Below are 19,774 nucleotides of genomic sequence, written 5' to 3'. Positions count from 1 at the left end.
TTTTAGGTTCTTAAACCTAGATTCTAATTCAGTTGGTAGTTAAATTATTAAAAGATGACATTTACTTCTTATCTAGACCTGAAATAAGGATATGCCCTTCTGAATTGTTTGATGGAGTCTCCTTTAAAAGGAGTGATTAACCACCTCCTTAGTGTATCCACAAATGTGCTTCTAGAAAGGCATGGTGCCAGACAATGCAGTAGAAGCCTTGGCCGGCAGCCTGGGGAAGAAGGAAGCAGATCCAGAGGATGGAAAGCCCATGGCGGATCAGGTGAAGGTAATAGCAGCTCAGTCTCTTCTAGAAAGGAGCTGTCACTGGTGGTCTTCACTTCCCAAGGAAGTTAGTCACCTTTTTTTTTTTTTTCCATATTTCCCACAACACATGACCGTCTGGCTTTATCCATTAGGAAGCATACCTGCTTTATGACCTAAACCCGAGTAAGCGTCAGTGTTTGGCTCTAGCGGGGGCGGGGCGGGGGGGGGGGGGGGGCGTGCTCACATTCTCTGAGTCTCACCTGGGCCCTGTCCATTCCCACTTCCCAGGAGTCCCCAGGGAGGGGCAGCTGCCCCTCACCCCCAGTGTTGCCTTTCAGCCCAGTGGGCAGAAGTGGTGGTAGAAGTAGGGGAGGCTGGGAAAGCTGAGGGAGCTGTGGGAACTCTACACAGGGGGCCGTAAGTATGTTCTGGGGTTACTTATCTCAGATGGAGCCACGTAGACAATCCACTTTATGGAGATGTGTTACTCATGAAAATGGTATAATCTTGATGCAGGAAAAGGCCAAAGAAGAGGATCGTGAAAAACTTGGTGAAAAAGAAGAAACAATTCCTCCTGATTATAGATTAGAAGAGGCCAAGGTAAACAGCCTGGGGTGTTTTTCTATTTTATTTTAATTAATACTGAATTTTATAAATATAAAGAAGGGACATGGAAATAGGTCTAGAGTATAAAGAGCTTGTTTTTAATGTTTCAGATGGCACATAGTTTGCTAATACTCTGTTGGCATACCAGGTGTGAAGTTAAAATATTCCTCAGTGACTTTTCACTCTTAAGTGGAAAAAAAAATCTAATGCCTAACCTGCCTGATTTTTTTTCCCCATTTGATACATGGTTTGTTATGATACCGGAAACAAAGAAAAACTTAGAAAACCTTTATGTAACTAGGAAAAATAAAGTGAGGAAAAATTATTTCCTAGGAAGAAGAATATGCAACTCTTAGATATACACTGAAAAAGTAAGGAAACCTGTTTGACATTAAGTAGAAGGATAATTATTTTGTTTCATTCATTTTGAAAGTACAGATCATACAGAACAAGTGACACAGTGGGGAGACCCCATTCTGTATTTGTAGTTGAAGTAAAATCACTTGATCAGGGACACACACGTGTGGACAGAACACATGTCCATCATCTTCATATGATGCTGCTATTTAAGCATACTTAAAAGCATATTTAACTAAATGTATATATATTTAACTGCCTTTATATACAACCATACATATATGTAGCCCTGTACCGAGTTATTTGTGTATATGTGGATATATGGGATTTACCATCCATTTATAAATTTTCCCTTACAAAAAAAGCTGCAGATGCTTTCATGACTTTGTCCTCTTTCTCAGAAGTGGCACTTAGAGTCATCTCAGGCTTGGCATCTCTGAGCCATAAGGATGTGCTCAGATGATAGGCAGGAATTTTGTCTATCCTAGTTTCTGTAACTTTCCCAGGGCTTACTACAGGGCATCGGACAGCATCAGTGCATAGTAGTTGAATGCATTGCCAATGAAATTAACCAGTTTTCAGGAAACTTTGGCAATGCCCATCCCCCAAGCAGGCGAAGAGTGTGTCTCTATGCTCCCAGCGTGTCCTGTATGCCGCCTGACCCAGTACCTCATGTCACGCTGCTTTGACTACGCACCTGTGTTTCCGCTACACTAGTGTGTGGGCTTCTGAGGTCACAGGTTGTACACAGTTTGTTCTATAGTCCCATACCTACGGAATGCCTGATACATGTGAGCTGTTGTTCTATATGAACTAATTAGAGCATATTCCCTGGTGCAAGAATCTTTTTCCTGAAATGATGACTCTGATTTATAACACACAACATCAGATAGAGCCTGTAGATGCCTTACAGTGTTTGCAGGCATTCGTACTTGGCATAAATCCCCCAGGATAAATCAAGGGAAATGAATCTATGCCATGTTTTTCACTCCCAAATAGGATAAAGATGGAAAACCACTCCTGACAAAAACACCCGGGGAATCGCTTCCGGTAAGCAAAGCCAGTTTTCTCTAAGCGTATCTTTCTTACTTGGCCCTGACATCCTTTGTAGAGGAAACAGATTGGTGGGTGGGGGGCGGGGGGTTGCCATTTGTTGATACATTTCCTGGTTCTTACAGACCATGAGTGAAGACTTCCTTCTGGATGCTTTATCTAAGGACTTCGCTGGTTCCCCAAACGCTGCACCTCTTGTAAGTCTGAAACTCCTGGTTTATTTCCTTACTTGGAGGGTGGCAGAAATAAATGGAAACTAATGACTTAGAATCTGACCTTAGGGCTAAGGAAACAGTCACAAAATTAAAGGCCTTCTTTAGCCCGTTGTGGCCCTGAGATAGAAGTGTTCTATCATGAAACAGTATACCAGCACAGTGGGTATTTGCAACAGTGTAACTGACTGAACCAAAGCGCATGTACTCTGTATCAAGTATACTTAGGAAAAAGAGAATTTATATCTCAAATAACTTTATCTGTTGATATTTCTACAATTTATCATCTTCTATAATTACCTCCTAGGAAAACTTTGCTCTTTGTAGAACAGATCCTCAAAAGGAATTTTGTTACTGGAAATTTTAGGAAATGTTGGTAATGGTAAGCAGGTTGCTGTACTATAGGATTGTTAGAGCTTATCTATATGCAAACATATTGTAAGTCTGTTGGGAGTTCCCAAACTTGTATAATTCCAGACCTTTTCTGTGGGATCTGGGTTATCTATTTACAAGGTTCTTATGTAGACAATATCAGTCGAGAAACAGAATGAGTAGCAACTAGAAGAAATAACGATTCTTTAGAGTTGCTCATTTTTGGACTTGATAAAGCAATAAATCCTTCAAAGAAAGGGATTACTAACTAGTGCATGGTCATCACTGGACTCCTGTGAAAACAGCATGCCCAGGCAGTATGAGTCACCCCATTCCATGACCTTCCCCTCTTCCTCCTCCATACAAACATTACAGTACAGAGAGGCTCCGAGTCCTAAGTTAGGGGAGAATATAAAGTGAGCAGTATCCCAGGAAAGTGGAATCATATCGTTACAGTGATACAAAACAACAAATGAGGGGGAGCCAGTGCCTTAATTCCCTTCCTCATACCATCTGTATTATTATTGTAATGTTGGGGTTTATCCTTTAGAAGTTCAAAGAAAATACAACAGTAAATTTTTATACCCACCCAAGAAGAGGTATAGCAGTGAAATGACTAGAGATAATATAACCATTTTTTAAAAATTGTAATCTTGGAAAATTAATCTGTCAAAGGGAAAAATTTATTAGCATCTATTGTGAACAAAGTAGAAATAGCCAATTACCCAATTATGGTAAGTTAAAAGGTCAAAGTAGAAAAGTGTTTGAGGCAAGTCCCAAGAACTTTGGAGGAAAAGTATATTCTGACCCAGAATTAATGTTCAAATACAAAGGAGTGCTGGCTGTGCATTCCATGTTCTTTGATTACAATAAAATAGAAATTCTGTTTAAAAAGATAAATTTAGGGGCTCCGGAGTGGCTCAGCCAGATAAGCTTCTGCCTTCTGCACAGGTTCTGATCCCAGGGTCCTGGGATCCTGCCCTGTGTCGGGCTCTCTGCTCAGCCGGGGCCTGCTTCTGCCTCTCCCTCTGTTACTCCCTCTGCTTGTGCTCTCTTGCTCTCTCTCTCAAATAAATAAAATCTTAAAAAAATAAAAATAAGTGAAAGTTAAAAGCATTCCACTGCTATCACTAAAATCAAGAAGTAAATTCTGAAGAGACGATTTTAAAAAATCAAGTATAAGACATTTGCAAATCAAAATCTTGGATAAGCAGCCAAAGCAGTATTCATGAGATACATTATCATAAATACCTTCATCGGTAATGGAGGCAAAGAGAAATCTGATTAGCCAAATGTTTATTGGATTTTGAATTTCAAATTTAAGCTATTATAAAGCTATTATTAGAAATAAATTATTATTTTACATTTAAATAAGCTATTATCACCTAACTACCCAAAAGAAGGTAGCAGTCAAGTATAGTAGGAGATGAAAATCGCAGCCTGAGACTAAACTGCCCCACAGTTCCTTGATTGGACTAAAGTTTTATATAAGATACCAGCAACTGTAAAAGAGAAAAAAAAGTCTTACAAATAAAATATGATTGGATTTTAAAATGAGAGTATAAATGAGTGAAAGAATCAATAGTTGGTCATTAACATTTTATAAAATATTGGTAGAAATAATAGTAATCATACGAATTAAACTTAATTTAAGTAATTTTTAAAAGATTTTATTTATTTGCTGGAGCGGGGCTTGGCTGGCAGAGGAAGAAGCAACCTCCCCGCTGAGCCAGGAGCCCTTAGGGGCACTCAGTCCCAAGACCCTGGGATCTTGACCTGAGCCGAAGGCAAATGCTCACCCAGCTAAGCCACCCAGGTGTCCCCAAAACTTAAAATGAGATCTAAGTGGTATAAGATAGCAACTAAATTACTAAAAACAACTATGTGCAATACCTTTTTTTAAACAAAATATAAAACACACCATTCATAATACCTAAGCAGAAGAAAAACTGAAGAGATTAGAACTGTTTTCAAATGTTGCTTCTAAGAGAAGTTTAAAATTGACTCTTAAATGTTTAACACCAGTAGTCCCATGTGACATAAACATGTTCTCAAAAACATGGCCTACATAGTTGCTTCTACAAGTAATTATGATCCTAATCTTAAAATACCATTAATACAATATTGTTAACCAAAGTCACTTAAATTTGTAGATGTATAATTTTTAACAAACAGAATATAGAATTTTAAAGTAATTATTTACCACTGTTAGAAATTCAAGATTTATATAATAGCAGGGAAATCCATATGGCATAGTAGGGTATTAGAGGAATAATCAGTAATGTCCATATAAAAGATATATTTCATATTTCACATGCATTCATATTTTATATTTTAAATAAAAACCTTTAAAAAGTAGATAATCCCTTAATGTATTAAAGAGTATCTCTTTAACTTCAAGAATCAAATATTCAGAATTAAGCTTTTAGAAAAAAAGTATAAGAAGTTGATTTTATTGTCATTTCTGCTTAATGGTGTATAAAGAATCAATAACAAGACCTGAAAAAGAAATGACAAGTATGAAAAAAGGAACATCTGTGCATTTGTCAATATTCTAGTTCTAGATACCACATTTGTAGATACCATTGTGCATGCTGTGTGTACATCAGTAACAGATTGGAAAATAGTATAAGACGTCAGATGTTAGAAGTAGATGAGCAGAAAAGTGAGAACATGAAATTAAAACATCTACAATGCTCTGACTCCATGTTTTAAAAGAATTACAACAAATCCCTACAGTTATTTTGTAAGTCAATTTTTTAACTTAAAATCATACTTCATATAACTCAATAGTATTCTAAAGTATGTTAGAAAAGCTAAATCATATGCATAAAAACAGGAAAATGTAGGGTTTGATTTATATGATGATAGTAAATTCCATTCTGATTCAGAATGCAAAGCTATAGATCAATGGAAAAAATTGAAAAATTAACGTAAAAGATTTCATATATTTGTTAAAGGAGAATAAATCCCTATTTCAGAAAGATTCTGGAATAATAAACTATTTAACATTAAGAAAAAAATAACACTAAAACCACACAACCTATACCAGGTATAAAGCAACACTGGGACATCATTATATACCTTGTATCAGAATTATAAATATGTAACAAATATCTGATTGAGGCAAGGGAGGCCAAAGAAAGCAAGCCTGCTCATTCATTGCTTTTCACAGTATGAATTTCTTGCAGCTTCGGAGAGGCAGGACAGTTTGGCAAGGTAGAGCCAGCACCATAAAAAGAACCACTGTTGGAACTTACACAGAGGGGTGCCTGGGTGGCTCAGTGGGTTAGGCCTCTGCCTTCGGCTCGGGTCCTGATCTCGGGGTCCTGGGATCAAGCCCCTTATCGGGTTCTCTGATCAGCGGGGAGCCTGCTTCCCCCTCTCTCTCTGCCTGACTTTCTGCCTACTTGTGATCTCTCTCTCTGTCAAATAAGTAAATAAAATCTTTAAAAAAAAAAACTTACACAGAGCAACTAATTATGAAGAAGAAAGCTGAAAAACTGCAGATAACCTAAATGTACACTGAAAAATGTATAAACACACCATGTAACTCTAAGTCATTAGATTTTTGAAAATTAAGAATAATAAATATCAATAGGAATTAGGAGATGGTAATAAACTGCAACTATGGAGGAAGAAGTAGAATCAGAACTTTTTTTTTTTTTTTTTTTTAAGATTTTATTTACTTATTTGACAGACAGAGATCACAAGTAGGTAGAGTCAGGCAGAGAGAAAGGAGGAAGCAGGCTCCCTACTGAGCAGAGAGCCCGATGCGGGGCTCAATCCCAGGACCCTGGGATCATGACCTGAGCCGAAGGCAGAGGCTTTAACCCACTGAGCCACCCAGGCGTCCCCGGAACTTTTTTTTTTTTTAAGATTTTATTTATTTATTTGATAGACAGAGATCACAAGGAGGCAGAGTGGCAGGCAGAGAAAGAGAAGGAAGCAGGCTCCCTGCCGAGCAGAGAGCTGATGCGGCTTGATCCCAGAACCCTGAGATCATGACCTGAGTCTAAGGCAGAGGGTTTAACCCATTGAACCACCCAGGTGCCCCAAGAACTGCTTTTAAGATTTGTGTTATTGTGCATCCATTTGGGTGAAGGGAATAAATAGTAATAAAGCTGTATTAAAAATTGTATTTAAGGGGCTCCTGGCTGGCTCAGTTGGTAGAACCTATGACTCTTGGTCTTGGGGTTGTGAGTTCAGGCCCCATGCTGGGTGTAGAGATTTCTTAAAATCTTTAAAAAAAAAAAATGTATTTAGGGATGCCTGGGTGGCTCAGTTGGTTAAGCATCTGTCTTTGGCTCAGGTCATGATCCAGGGTCCTGGGATCGAGTCCCACATCAGGGTCCTTGCTCAGCAGGGAACCTGCTTCTCCCTCTGCCTGCTGCTCCCCCTGCCTGTGCTCGCTTGCTTTCTCCCTCCCTCCCCTCCTGCCCTGTCTCTCTGACAAATAAAAAAAAAAATCTTTAAAAAAACGTATTTAGGGGTGCCTGGGTGGCTCAGTGGGTTAAAGCCTCTGCCTTCAGCTCAGGTCATGGTCCTGGGATCGAGACCCGCATCGGGCTCTCTGCTCAGCAGGGAGCCTGCTTCCCCCCTCTCTCTCTACCTGCCTCTCTGCCTCTCTCTGTGTCAAATAAATAAATAAAATCTTTAAAAAAAAATGTATTTAAGTGATGGCACTGCAGGCATAGTTTTTTATATACTATATTACTGACATGTATATAGGAGCTGTACTGTATTATATGTGTGTGTGTGTGTGTGTATAATTTTTTTTTTTTTTAACAAAGAAATTTGAAGATGCTAACCTTTCTGCTGTCATCTCTGAAGTGGTTTCTCAAACCCCAGCTCCTGCCACGCACTCTGCTGGCCCACCCCCTGACACTAAGGTAAGCAGCATTTTCGAAATAGGTTTTTATAGTAACAATAATAAGAAAGAAAATAGGGCCCTTGCCTTAGAGTATATATGAAAATACACAAAATCATTAGGAAGACCAAGCACCTTCTATTTTAGAAGAGAGAAGACTGGTGATTTGGGGAGATGACAGAATATGTGAAGTAAGTAAATGAATGTGTATGAAGTATTTTACACATAGTCCAGGAGCTTAATGTTACTGTTGCTTTATTAGAATTGAAAGAGCTGGAGTGTGCATTGTGCATATATTTGAATTATTAGATTTGACAAATTCTTTAGCTTTCCTGATTATTTTCTCCTCTTCATATTTTTCCTGACACATGCTATGAACACGGCCCATTATTGAAGCTCAGGTTTATTTTATGGAATTGCTCAGTGTTTGAGCTCCTTCTCCCAAAAATTCAAGTATGTCCTGGAATAGTTTCCCTCCCATTCATACCAGGAAAACTTTGTCATTTTCATGATAGCAATACAAAAACCTCAACATCAGGACTGTTTTAATTATTTACATGTCCTGAGGCAATTCTGTGGGACCAAAGCTTTTCCAGACTTCCTTGATTAATTTTCTGCACAGTATCCAATTATACATTATCGAGGCGAGGAGACCACACCACATCAAAGAGATCTCCCTAAACCAGATCCCCATCTCCTTTGGATGAGAACAAGTGCCTCATTTGCTAGATGGAGATGAAGTGGCTTTAGTGGAGTCAGCTACGCTTCCTTTCCTTTTGATGTAGCATCAAAGCCTGCTTAGTGCTCTAGTCAGAGATTCTGCATGAATTTTCCTCCTGTTGGGTCAGCCTCAGGATCATCTGAAATTATCCAGAGGCCCAAATGACAAAGCCCAGACTCAGCCGTGGGAGCTCCACCATGATTAGCTCTTATCCGGGGCTCCAGTGAAGCACTTAAGACCAGGAAAGTGCCCCATGTATGTGTGTGTCTGCCCACAATGATGAAAGTGCCCATGCACAGAAAGGAAGAAGCATCATGACCCAGGCTGCTCTTTACCCTTCTGTCCTTAAGACCTGAGGGCTCTGCGCTGGCCGAGGCAGCGGCAAACTTCAGCAATCCCGAGCCTCTGTGCCCTTCACCAGTATGTATCAGGATGACCCCTTTTCCATCCTATTTCCTGTCAGAAAGTCTAGTTTCATTTAATATTTTGAATGAAGACATCACTCAAACCCAGTCTTTACTTAAATGAATACATGTGGGAATCAGAAAAGAAGCCATCATCCTGTGTTTTCTGGGACATCAGACGGTCACCGGGAGTGTTGCATACACTGAACGCATAGGAAGGCAGATTTTTCCAACACATCAGTCCAGGAACACCCCCCCCCCCCCCTTTTTTTTGGGGGGCCTTTTTTTTTTTTTTTAAGGGGAAAGAAGCATCTGGGGGTAGGTAGGGGGTAGGTAGACAGGCCCATGCAAGCGTAGAGAGAGAAAGATGAGGAGGAGGAGCACCACCCAAGGGCCTGCCCATCTCCCAAGTGAAAGTCTCATGGAGTTTATGGAAGTCTTAGTGGCCACGTTGGGGCCACTAAGAGGACTGATTTATTTGGCTAAGCAGTGACTAATTGACATTGGCTTTTTAGCAGCGTGACAACAAAGAACTGGACGATGCCCTGGACCAACTTTCTGACAGTCTAGGACAAAGGCAGCCTGATCCTGACGATAACAAACCAATGGAGGATAAGGTCAAGGTAAAAAAAAAATATATATATATATAAGTGAAATTAAAGGTTTTTGGAGCATAAGGCATCCTACTATGCACCTAAAAGGCGGGGGGAAAGGACTTCCGACTTGGGAGTTTTAGTGAACCTTTGGATAACTTAATGCTCACTTTTTCCTTCTCTATAGTCTGTTGAATTTTTTGCCTCAGGGAGGACTTTGCTAGGGCGCATGCTTAGGCAGATGTCCTATTCAGAAACCCGGACTTAGTTATGATGGGAGAGTACAGCTTTACTTATGTTCTCCTCCCACATTCACTTGTCTTTTTATCTGGCAATAAGCACTATCACGTATATCATCTAGAAATGCATGCATTTTTTAGGGTGACATATTCTGTGCCTGTAGGGGCACAGTTCCCCTGTTTGCCAGAGGTTTCCCTAGGAGCCTCCTGAGCCATCATATCTCTGCGTGCAAAGCCCTAAATGAAGTGTTGGGCCAAGGGTTGCTACTGAGCAGAGGCACGTGTGCAAGGCACACACTGTTAGCTCTACACACCTCCCAGCACATCAGTAAGTGCTTGTCCATGCTAACAATAGTCTGTTTAGCCTGGAACCAGGAACTAAGTGACCAGCCAGATCCATGTCCCAGGGCATTTCAAAGGATTCTTAGGTCTTCATTCTATTATAGGATCATTGATGTGAACTTGACCTGTATTTGGCAAATGAAATAATGATGCAGAAAAATACAGCCTGCCCCCCCCAGAGGGTGGCATGTGGAGCGTATGTCTCTGAATCTATGACAGATGTGCCCCCGAGAGGTGAGGATGCAGGGAGGTTTAGCTGCTGCTTCCAACAGCAGGTGCCCCCCCTCCACACACACACACAGCTCAAGCAGTCAGCACACTCGCACACTTAACTCAGGTTGGCTGTGCCAGCTGGTCCCTCAGGGTTGCTCTGAGATGTCAGAGTGGTAAATAATTCCTCTCTAAATAGCAAAATACAGTGACTTGATCTTTTTATCTAAAAAATAGAACTCACATAACGACCAAAGATAGCTTATACTGTTGGGTTTTCTTTCTTTCCACGGTTTCTAGGGACAAATATTGCATCATTTATGTTAAAATACAGGTAGAAATCCACATGTATGGATGGTCGTGTAGAAGCACCAAGGTTCACTCCCCCCCCCCCCCGCCCCCCATCAAGTCATGGTCTGTTGAAGTGACCTGTTGTCTTGTTACTTAGAAAATAGAGTGTTTGTCTCGGGAAAGTAGGGTAAGTTCTGGCTGCTAGGTTTTAGAAAGTACTGTCCACGTGAAGGAGCAAATAGTCGGTCTGTTTCATGTTTTCAGGAAAGAGCTAAAGCTGAACACAGAGACAAGCTGGGAGAAAGAGATGACACCATCCCGCCTGAGTACAGGCACCTCCTGGACAACGACAACGAGGTAAATGAAGGCCGAGGTCGAGGTTGGCTTGATAGCACAAAGCTTCGAACATTCAGATCTCCCTTGCAAGGAGGAGGCGCACTTTCACAACAGCATAAAAATGTGACATGAAGGAGTGCTTTCAATGCACGATACCACCAGGAGCACTGTTGTGCGTAAAGATAGGCGAGACCAGATTCCCCATCCCAAGTCCTCCTGCTATATCTAAAGATACTCTGTCAGGTCTTGGGCCCTTTGTCTCTAAATGCAGCCAGTTGTCCTCAGGTCAGCTGGGCCTGTACCCTCAGCTTTTGGCTCCGCATTGCAAGTCAGCGAGATGACAAATCACCCGTTCGGCACCTATTGAGAGAGAAGCAAGGAAACTTCAGAGCCTTCCCAGTCTCTGCTGCTGGTAGTGGGGCTGAGAACTCCCGGGCTTGAGGTGTTTTCTTCAGTGTCTCTTAGAGAATTCAATTCTCCTTGCTTGGGAGAGGTACCGTTTAACATCCTTGCCCTTGAAGATGGGTAAGATCCCCTCAGAGTTATACTTGTAATCCTGAAGAAAAGCTGTATGCCATCCCAGCCCCTCACATGCTGCCAACATATAGTAAGCTTTTATAATTAAGACAAAAAACACGAGTTACTTTTTGTAATATTGCAAGTTGAATTTTTAACACGTGATGGCAGGAAGTTCCTAAACAATTGTTTCCTTCACTTCCACGACCAGACTTGAGATTTATCACTTACTGCACATCCCTCTCCCTTGCATCTCAGGCAAGGCATCAGACCAGAGAGTCTACAAGTTCTGACTACACCTAGGGAAACCTTTACAAAGAGCTATGTCTAACCAGTAACCTACCTGTTTTTAAGGGCAAACCAGCAAAGCCACCTGCAAAGAAGCCCAAGGACTCAAAGGTAAATACCACAGCAGCCATGTTCCCATAAACAATGTTTTGTTTTGTTTTTTTTTCATTCTAGCTGAAATCTGGAATTTATTGAATGCCTGCCCTGGGGCTGGTACTATGTGAAGATGAGTGGGGTGTGTGATTTCTCTCTTCCAGCCCTCACGAGAGCGTGTTTAGACAGACCCATCTTTTCAGATTGAACAATTGAGGCTCAGAATACTAAGCAAACTGTTAAAAGAGAAGGAAGTAAGGCTGTAAGGATTTTCATCTAAATTGAGGAAAAGAATGTCAGCAAGGTTTCCTTTTTCTTTTAATACCTTATTTTCAGTGATGGGGGAAAATGTCCCTTATGGTATTTTTGCCTTGTGCTTCTTCACTGGTTATTCACGGTTATTTCTGTTAATATCTCAGAAACCCGAAGATGCCAATGACCCCATCGATGCTCTTTCAGGCGATTTTGACAGCTGTCCTGCACCCAAGGAAACATCAAACACAGCTGAGGTACTCTGCTTCTTCATATGGACTTTCTGTGTCTACTTAGAACTGTAGGCTGCAGAATGAATTCAGTGATGCCATAGAGAAGTCGAAAAAATGCATAATTATACTACCCTGCCAACGTGATTGGGCATATTTGTCTTTTTCCGTATATATATGTTATGATACATTATATATTTGTATGTAATGTAATTTATATCTAATGTATATATAATATATATAACTAAACTAGTATATCTGTATATGTATTTAAATATTAAAATATGTATTTGTGATACATTAGGTAATATAAGTTTAAGCCCATATCTAATACATTACTTAATATTATTTCATAAGTGTTTTTCATGTCACTGTACCCTCCCCACAGCCATCGTGTTTGATGGCCACACTATTGGTGCTGGGCAATAATGCTCTGTCTCTGCTCATTGAAGATGAGAGCAGCCCCCACCTGCACTGTACCTTCTCATGGCTGTTGCCCATCTGTCCCTCAGGGCCCAGGTCAAGCATCAGCTCCTTCAGGCACACTCACTGCTTCTCCCTGCCCACGCCCAGTGAAGGGCTCCCCTGTACTCTGGGCTACACTTGGTCTGTTTATTATACCAGGGAGCTGTGCACTTTATGCAGCAGCTGTGGTCAGCATTAGCAAAATTCCTGGGACAGAGCAGGTGCTCAGAGCAAGTGCTTAAAGGTGAATGAAAAAAAAGTATGTGACCTTTTATCTGTAAATACACCCTTATATAAATCAAATAGAAAAGTGAATTGAGTGCACTTGATGGTCATTTGCAGAAGAATTAATAGTGCAGAGCTGTTTGCTCTTGTTTTGCTCTTACTAAACAGCTCTCCCAATCACTAAATTGTTAGTCCCCCTCATGTTGGGTGATTGCATTCCTAACTACCTCAGCATCCTGTTTCTCATTTCTGGGTAAATAATGCCTTTTTAGCAAACAGGACTTTATTTTTATAGAAGACCTGCCTCCAGCTCTCTGTGATGATTTCTGCTGTTAAATTTATTTTCTGTAACACTGAAAATGAGTATCCCATCCTTGCTCTGTTGGCACATAAAAACCAGTACTGACAGAAACAAGCTGTTTTCATGAGCATATTTCCTCATGGACATTGGCAGAATATCAGTGTGACCCACATTTTCCTCTGTATTTTTAATCCTTTTTACTTTCTACCTTTAAACACTTCTATGTATATTGAAAGTTTTCCATTATTTAATTACACTCGATGGACTATGTTAACAATGGCCTCATTATATTGCCTTTGCTTTAGGACCGAGTCAAGAGAACTGCTCCCAGCTCCAAAGCACCCAAGAATGGAGGGAAAGCAAATGATTCTGCCAAGGTAAAGGGCTCTAAATATTACTACAAAGTAGCAATTATATGGAGTGGCATTTATCCTTTTAACCATTTTGTTTCTAACTGGAATCTATTCAGAATAAAATAGTAGTTTAATAGTTTAAGCACTGTATATGCCAGAGCACATCTTGCTAAAGAAATTGAAGTTTTAGAGACTTAAAGTATGTGGTCCTTTAGAAATCTCAATGATAATTTTTTTAAGAGTTTATTTATTTGATAGACCGAGATCACAAGTAGGTGGGCGGAGCGGGGAAGCAGGCACCCCGCTAAGCAGGGAACCCAGTGCGGGGCTCGATCCCAGGATCCTGGGATCATGACCCAAGCCGAAGGCAGAGGCTTTAACTCACTGAGCCACCCAGGCACCCCCTCAATGATCATTCTTAACCCAATTCAAGTTCCTTGCATTTCCCCCCCTTTATCACACAAAGTATTACGGTTCGCAATGCTCACCAATCTGTGGTAGCCCATAATCAGTGTAGGTCCAGTCCCACTTTCCTCAAACTCCCTTCTAGCTACAGCCTGCCAGGGTGTGCAGCTAGCTTTGCCTTCAACTTCGTGGAGAAAATAGAGGCCACTCTGCACAAAATCCCAAAGGTCCTCTACCAGCCTTCCCACTGGAAACCCTCTCCCTTCCTTGCCCTGTTTTGGCCCTTCTGTCTGAGTGGTCAATAATCACCTCTCTCCAGTCTGTTGATGCTTTGTCCTTATATTATAAACTTTCTAGTTCTTTCACCACTTTAAAAGCAGTTCTCCAACTTATAAGCCTACAGCCCAATTCCTTCCATAAGTGCACCTCCCTCAGACACCTGTAATTCCTGCTTCCTCTGCTTTTGCCCTGCCTATGATCAGCGATGACTCCTGGTTGCTAGTTCATTGGTCCTTATCAATCCTTAGTTTACTTGATCTCTCAGTAGTTGGCTTTGGGGCATTAAGAGTTGAGCCTGTGATAGATTAAGCCTTTGGCAAATACTGGGAAGGGTGAATTTTTTTATACCTTCCCCCCTCCAAAGACCCACATCACTACTATGTATATAACACATTGACTGTTCAGATTCATGTACTATGTTTCATTAAATGTAAATCACCAGTTATTTTTTTAAAAATGCCATTAAGAAAAAAAGTCAGCAATTTATGTGATGTTATGCACTGTAAAAACCATATCAAATTCAGACATATTTAAATGGTGGTGGCAGCGGTAGGGGAGATAATGCCAGGAAATGGGGTTGGTATAAAGCTTAGGACATGGAAGTAGCATGCAGAATTAGAGAAGACCCGAGGGTTTCTATGATCCAGAATATTCATTAGATGCCACTTCGAAAGGAAGACTATGAGTTATACTTTCTAGAGCAACATGAAAAATGCATGAGACCAATGACTGACTAGAAGTTACAAGATCCAGGGGTACCTGGCTAGCTCAGTCGGTAGAGCTGAAAACCTTGATCTTGGGATTGTGAGTTCAAGCCCCATTTTGGGTATAGCGATTACTTAAAAACTTACTAAAAAAGTTATAGGGTCTGGTTTCTTAGAGTTGGGCATTAATGAAGCAAAACCATTACTCAAAATTACTCCGTGTGCTCAAGGCAAGAATGCAAGTTAGGTGAGACAACTTCTAGATCCTTTCCTACTCCAAGGACATAGAATTTAAAGGGTTATTACTATGATCCCCTGACTATAATGAGAAACTGAAGGTATAGTTTAAAAACCATACTCCTGCTGCATCAAAAGTCTAGGAAGCAAGGTGGTGACCTAGGAAGATCCTGAACTCACCTTCTCCTGTGGACACAATCTCCGGGTACATATCCAACAATGTCCTATTAAAAAAAAGCCCAAAACTGGCTGAGTGACTCCTACTTATCTAGCAAATGAGAGCATCCCAAATGGAAGCAGGACAGGAACAATTTTAACATAAACCCAATCCCAGGAACCATGACCCATAATCAAAAGGGAACTTAAAACCCACAGTTTCTTCCTGAGGAGCAAAGGATTTGAACCCCTTATTAGGCACCCATCCTTTTAAGACCTGCATTTGAGAGAGAAGGGGCCTGAGAAAACAGACTCACCTGCTCCAGAGTCCAGCATGGAGGCATCCAACTGAGAAGCACCCAGACGTTCTGTGAAAGTGTCTTGGCTCATCTTACGCATTGGGCTGAGGGTCAGGCATCTTACATAACACTTGTCTGGGGGCTCAGATACTTTGCAAGACAGAGGCTGGTGGACACCATCTTTCTAGTCTCCACCTGCCTCACTTCAGGTTATCAGGATCTCCTGGAAAGCAGTTAATATATTCATTTGGAGAGCTAGTTTTTTTTACTGCAACCAAAGGGACCCCCAGATCACTGGGCTCTGGCAAGCCAGCGGGACTTAGATTGTGGTCTCACAGGACTGTTTATATGTGCATTCTTTAAATGATGCTGTGTAAGTAATTGGCTTCCAGTCAGCTTCCATCTAGATGCTGACAAGAGATCCTCCCCTTTGGGACCCTGACAGATCATGGCACGCTCTTAAATTATTGGGAGCCACTAAAAAGAAAATTGTCTAAGAGCCTATCACAAAGGTTCGAGAAACAACCAAGAGCTCGGGCAGGGTTGAACAATAAGGTTCGTCTCCTGCATCAGGACGCTCCTTCAGGACTACTACTGTCTGTTTGAGAAACCAACACAGAGTCAAGGAAAATGAAGCAGTGGATGAACAGGCTCCAAATCAAAGAAAAAGATCAAATCTCAGGAGGAAAACAAACAAAAAACAGAATGGGATTTACCTGATAAAGAGGTCAACATAATAGTTAAGATGATGCTCACCAGGGGTGGCTCAGTCAGTTAAGCTTCCAATTCTTAATTTGGCTTAGGTCATGATGTCAACCCCCACGGACTCCATGCACTGTAGGGAGTCTGCTTGGGATTCTCTCACTGCCTCTCCCTGCCATACACACACTCTCTCAAATCTTAAGAAAAGAAAAAGATGCTCACCCAGTTTGGGAGAGGAATGGATGAGCACAGAACTTCCACAAGAGATGGGAATAATGACAAAGTACCAAACAGAAGTCAAAGAGCTAAAGAATACAGTAGCTGAACTGAAACACTGAACGGGTTATGAAGCACAAGAAAGGGTTAGTGAACATAAAGACATAGCAGAACTCACCTAATTAGAGTAATAAAAAGAAAAAAGAATGGGAAAAAAAGTAAAGATAGGTTAAGATGTTGTCAGATGACATCAAGTAGCCGAACATTAATATTACCAGGGCCCCAGAAGGAAAGGAGATAAAGGGGCAGAAAATTTATTTGAAGAAATCCCTAGCCTGCAGAAGGAAACAGACATCCATACAATTCCCCAAAAAGAGGAATCTAAAGACACTCACACCAAATAACATTATAATTGAAAAATCACAAGTTAAAAATCAAGGAAAGAATCTTCAACATAGCAAAAAAGAAAAGAAAAGAAATCAGTTGTCTCTATCAGCAGATTTTGGCAGAAATTTTGCAGGCCAGAGCACGTGGCAGGATCTGTTACCAATGCCGATATTTAAAAAAAAAAAAAAAAACACTTTCAACGAAGAATCTTCTACCTAGCAAAGTTGTCATTCAGAATAGGAGAACAAAAGTTTTCCAAACAAGGAAAAGCTAAGAGTTCATCAGCATTAAACCAGCCTTACAAGCCAGGTTAAAGGGACTACTTGAAGCTGAAAATAAAGGGTGCTCATTAGTAACAGGAAAACTTGTAAAAGAACAAATCTCACTGTAAAAGTAAATATATAGTAAAATATAGAATAATATGAAGGTGTAAATAAGTCACGTCCGAAGCCAGTATGGAGGTTAAAAGACAAAAATAGTAGAAATTGACTATAATAATCCATTAAGGGATACACAAGTTAAAATTTGTAAAATGGATGTTAAAAAAACGTGGTGGGAGGAGGAAAAATATACAACCTTAGGGCAAACTTCTTAGCAACTTTAAATAGACTTTAACATTGTCATATGTAAATTTCGTAAATCAACAGTAAATGCACAAAAATAGCAAAAATAGTAAATGCACAAAAAGGAATATAAGCTTACAAATACAGAAAGTCATCAAATCACAAAGGAATAGAGAAAAAAGGAAAGAGGATCTACAAAACAGCCAAAAAACAATTAACAGAATGGCAATGAGTGCATAATGACCAGTTACATGCCAACATAATGGACCGTGGAGAAGAGAGAAACCTACATCCTACCAAGACTAAAAGCAGGATGTAATACTCATTAATTACCATGGAGATTAAAGCAGTCATCAGAAACCTCTCAAACATTCAGGACAAGACAGCTTCACTAGAGAATTCTACTACGTATTCAAAGAATAATTAATACCAATCCTTCTCAAACTCCTCCCAAAAATAGGGAAGGAAAGAACACTTTCAGATTCATTTTACACTTCCAGACTCATTTTACAGGCCAGCTTTACCCTGAAAACAAAACCAGAGCAGGACATAAGAAAATCACAAGCCAGTATCTCTGCTGAACATAGATTTTTAAAATATCCTCAAAATAGTATTAAGTGGTTCATATACCATTATCAGGTGGGAATTTTTTCAAAGGATATAAGGCTGGTACACCACCCCCAAATTATTCAATGTGCTATACTGCATTAATAAAATGAAGGGAAAAAATCCTATCATTTCAAAAGAAATGGAGAAAGCACTGGATAACTTTCAGCTTTCACTCAGGATAACTCTCAACTAAGTTGGTATGTAGAGAACATACCTCAACATAACAAAAGCCATATATGATAGACCCAAAGCATCATACTTAGTGGTGAAAAGCTGAAAACTTTCCTCTAAAAATAGGAAGACACAAATGCCCATTTACCACTTTTATTCAACATCCTGTTGAATATAAGTGGTATTCTTAGGCAAGAAAAATAAAAGGCATCCAAATTGGAAAGGAAGAAGTAAAACTGTCAATATTTTCAGATGATAGAATATTATATATAAAAAATAACCAAAGAATTCCACCAACGACTGTTGAATTTAGTAAAGCTGCTATATGCAAAACCGATTCATAATAATCTTGCAATTCTATATGTTAATAATAAAATTATGGGAATAATCACATTTGCAATTATATCAAAAAATAAAATATCTAGAAGTAAATTTAACAAGGGAGCTCAAAGAACTATCCACTAAAAACTCTAAGACATTGGGGCACCTGGGTGGCTCAGTGGGTTAAGCCTCTGCCTTCAGCTCAGGTCATGATCTCAGGGTCCTGGGATCGAGCCCCACATTGGACTCTCTGCTCAGCAGGGAGCCTGCTTCCTCCCCTCTCTCTGTCTGCCTGCCTCTCTGCCTACATGTGATCTCTCTCTGTGTGTGTCAAATAAATAAAATCTTTAAAAAAAACAAAAAAACCTCTAAGACATTGATGAAAGAAATTGAAGGCACAACTCAATGTAAGTAACGTCTGTACTTAACAGACTGGAAGACTTAATATTGTTAAAAGGTCCATACAACCCAAAACAGTATACAGATTCAGTTCTATCCCCATCACCATTGCAATGGCATTTTTTTACAAATATTTTAGTATATGTGCTGCTGAAGCAAGCACTTTCACAAATATTTTAAGAATCCTAAAATTTCTGTAAAACTACAAAAGACCCCGAACAGCCAAAACAATCTTAAGAATAAGCCAGAGGCATCACCTTCCCAATTTTAAACCACAGTTACCAAAACAGTAATGGTATTGGCATGAAAACACACACATAGGTGACCAAGCAGAGTAGAGAACCCAGAAATGAGGCCACATGTATAAGGTCATTTTACAACAAAGGAGTCAAGAATATACAATGGGGGAAGGGAAAGTCTTTGCAGTAGTGTTGGGGAAACTGGACCCCCAACTTACACCATACATTAAAAAGCTCAAAATGTTATTAAAGACTTGAATTTAAGACCTGAAACCATAAAACTTCTAGAAGAAAACGTAGGTGGTAAGCTCCTTGACATTAGTCTTAGCCAGGATTTCCTGGACCTGATACCAAAACCAAAGTCAACAAAAGTAAAAATTAACAAAAGGGACTAGATCAAACTAAAAAGCTTCTCCACCGCCAAGAAAACCACCAACAAAATGAAAAAATGACAGACCCCATAGGAAAAAATATTTGCAAATCCTACATCTGTTTAAGGGCTT

The 19,774-nt window shown here is 40.1% G+C and overlaps 1 protein-coding gene across 11 annotated transcripts in view; it reads left to right on the top strand.

Moving 5' to 3' along the window:
* CAST (calpastatin) overlaps positions 1–19,774 on the top strand; it is a 111,258-nt gene that overhangs the window by 88,608 nt on the left and 2,876 nt on the right. For 7 of the 11 annotated variants that reach the window (XM_032846020.1, XM_032846049.1, XM_032846004.1 and 4 more), the window contains 10 exons: positions 176–277; positions 772–855; positions 2,218–2,268; positions 2,397–2,468; positions 7,649–7,747; positions 9,366–9,473; positions 10,790–10,882; positions 11,732–11,776; positions 12,178–12,267; positions 13,537–13,608. In XM_032846020.1, the coding sequence (XP_032701911.1) occupies positions 176–277; positions 772–855; positions 2,218–2,268; positions 2,397–2,468; positions 7,649–7,747; positions 9,366–9,473; positions 10,790–10,882; positions 11,732–11,776; positions 12,178–12,267; positions 13,537–13,608 (816 nt within the window). The remainder of the gene's footprint in view (positions 1–175; positions 278–771; positions 856–2,217; positions 2,269–2,396; positions 2,469–7,648; positions 7,748–9,365; positions 9,474–10,789; positions 10,883–11,731; positions 11,777–12,177; positions 12,268–13,536; positions 13,609–19,774) is intronic. The other 4 variants (XM_032846028.1, XM_032846056.1, XM_032846012.1 and 1 more) reach the window with 2 other exon arrangements.

The sequence above is a fragment of the Lontra canadensis genome, unplaced genomic scaffold (assembly GCF_010015895.1).
Source record: "Lontra canadensis isolate GAN:19392208 unplaced genomic scaffold, GSC_riverotter_1.0 scaffold4, whole genome shotgun sequence".
Classification (NCBI taxonomy): domain Eukaryota; kingdom Metazoa; phylum Chordata; class Mammalia; order Carnivora; family Mustelidae; genus Lontra; species Lontra canadensis.
This window is presented reverse-complemented; position numbering and strand designations above follow the sequence as displayed.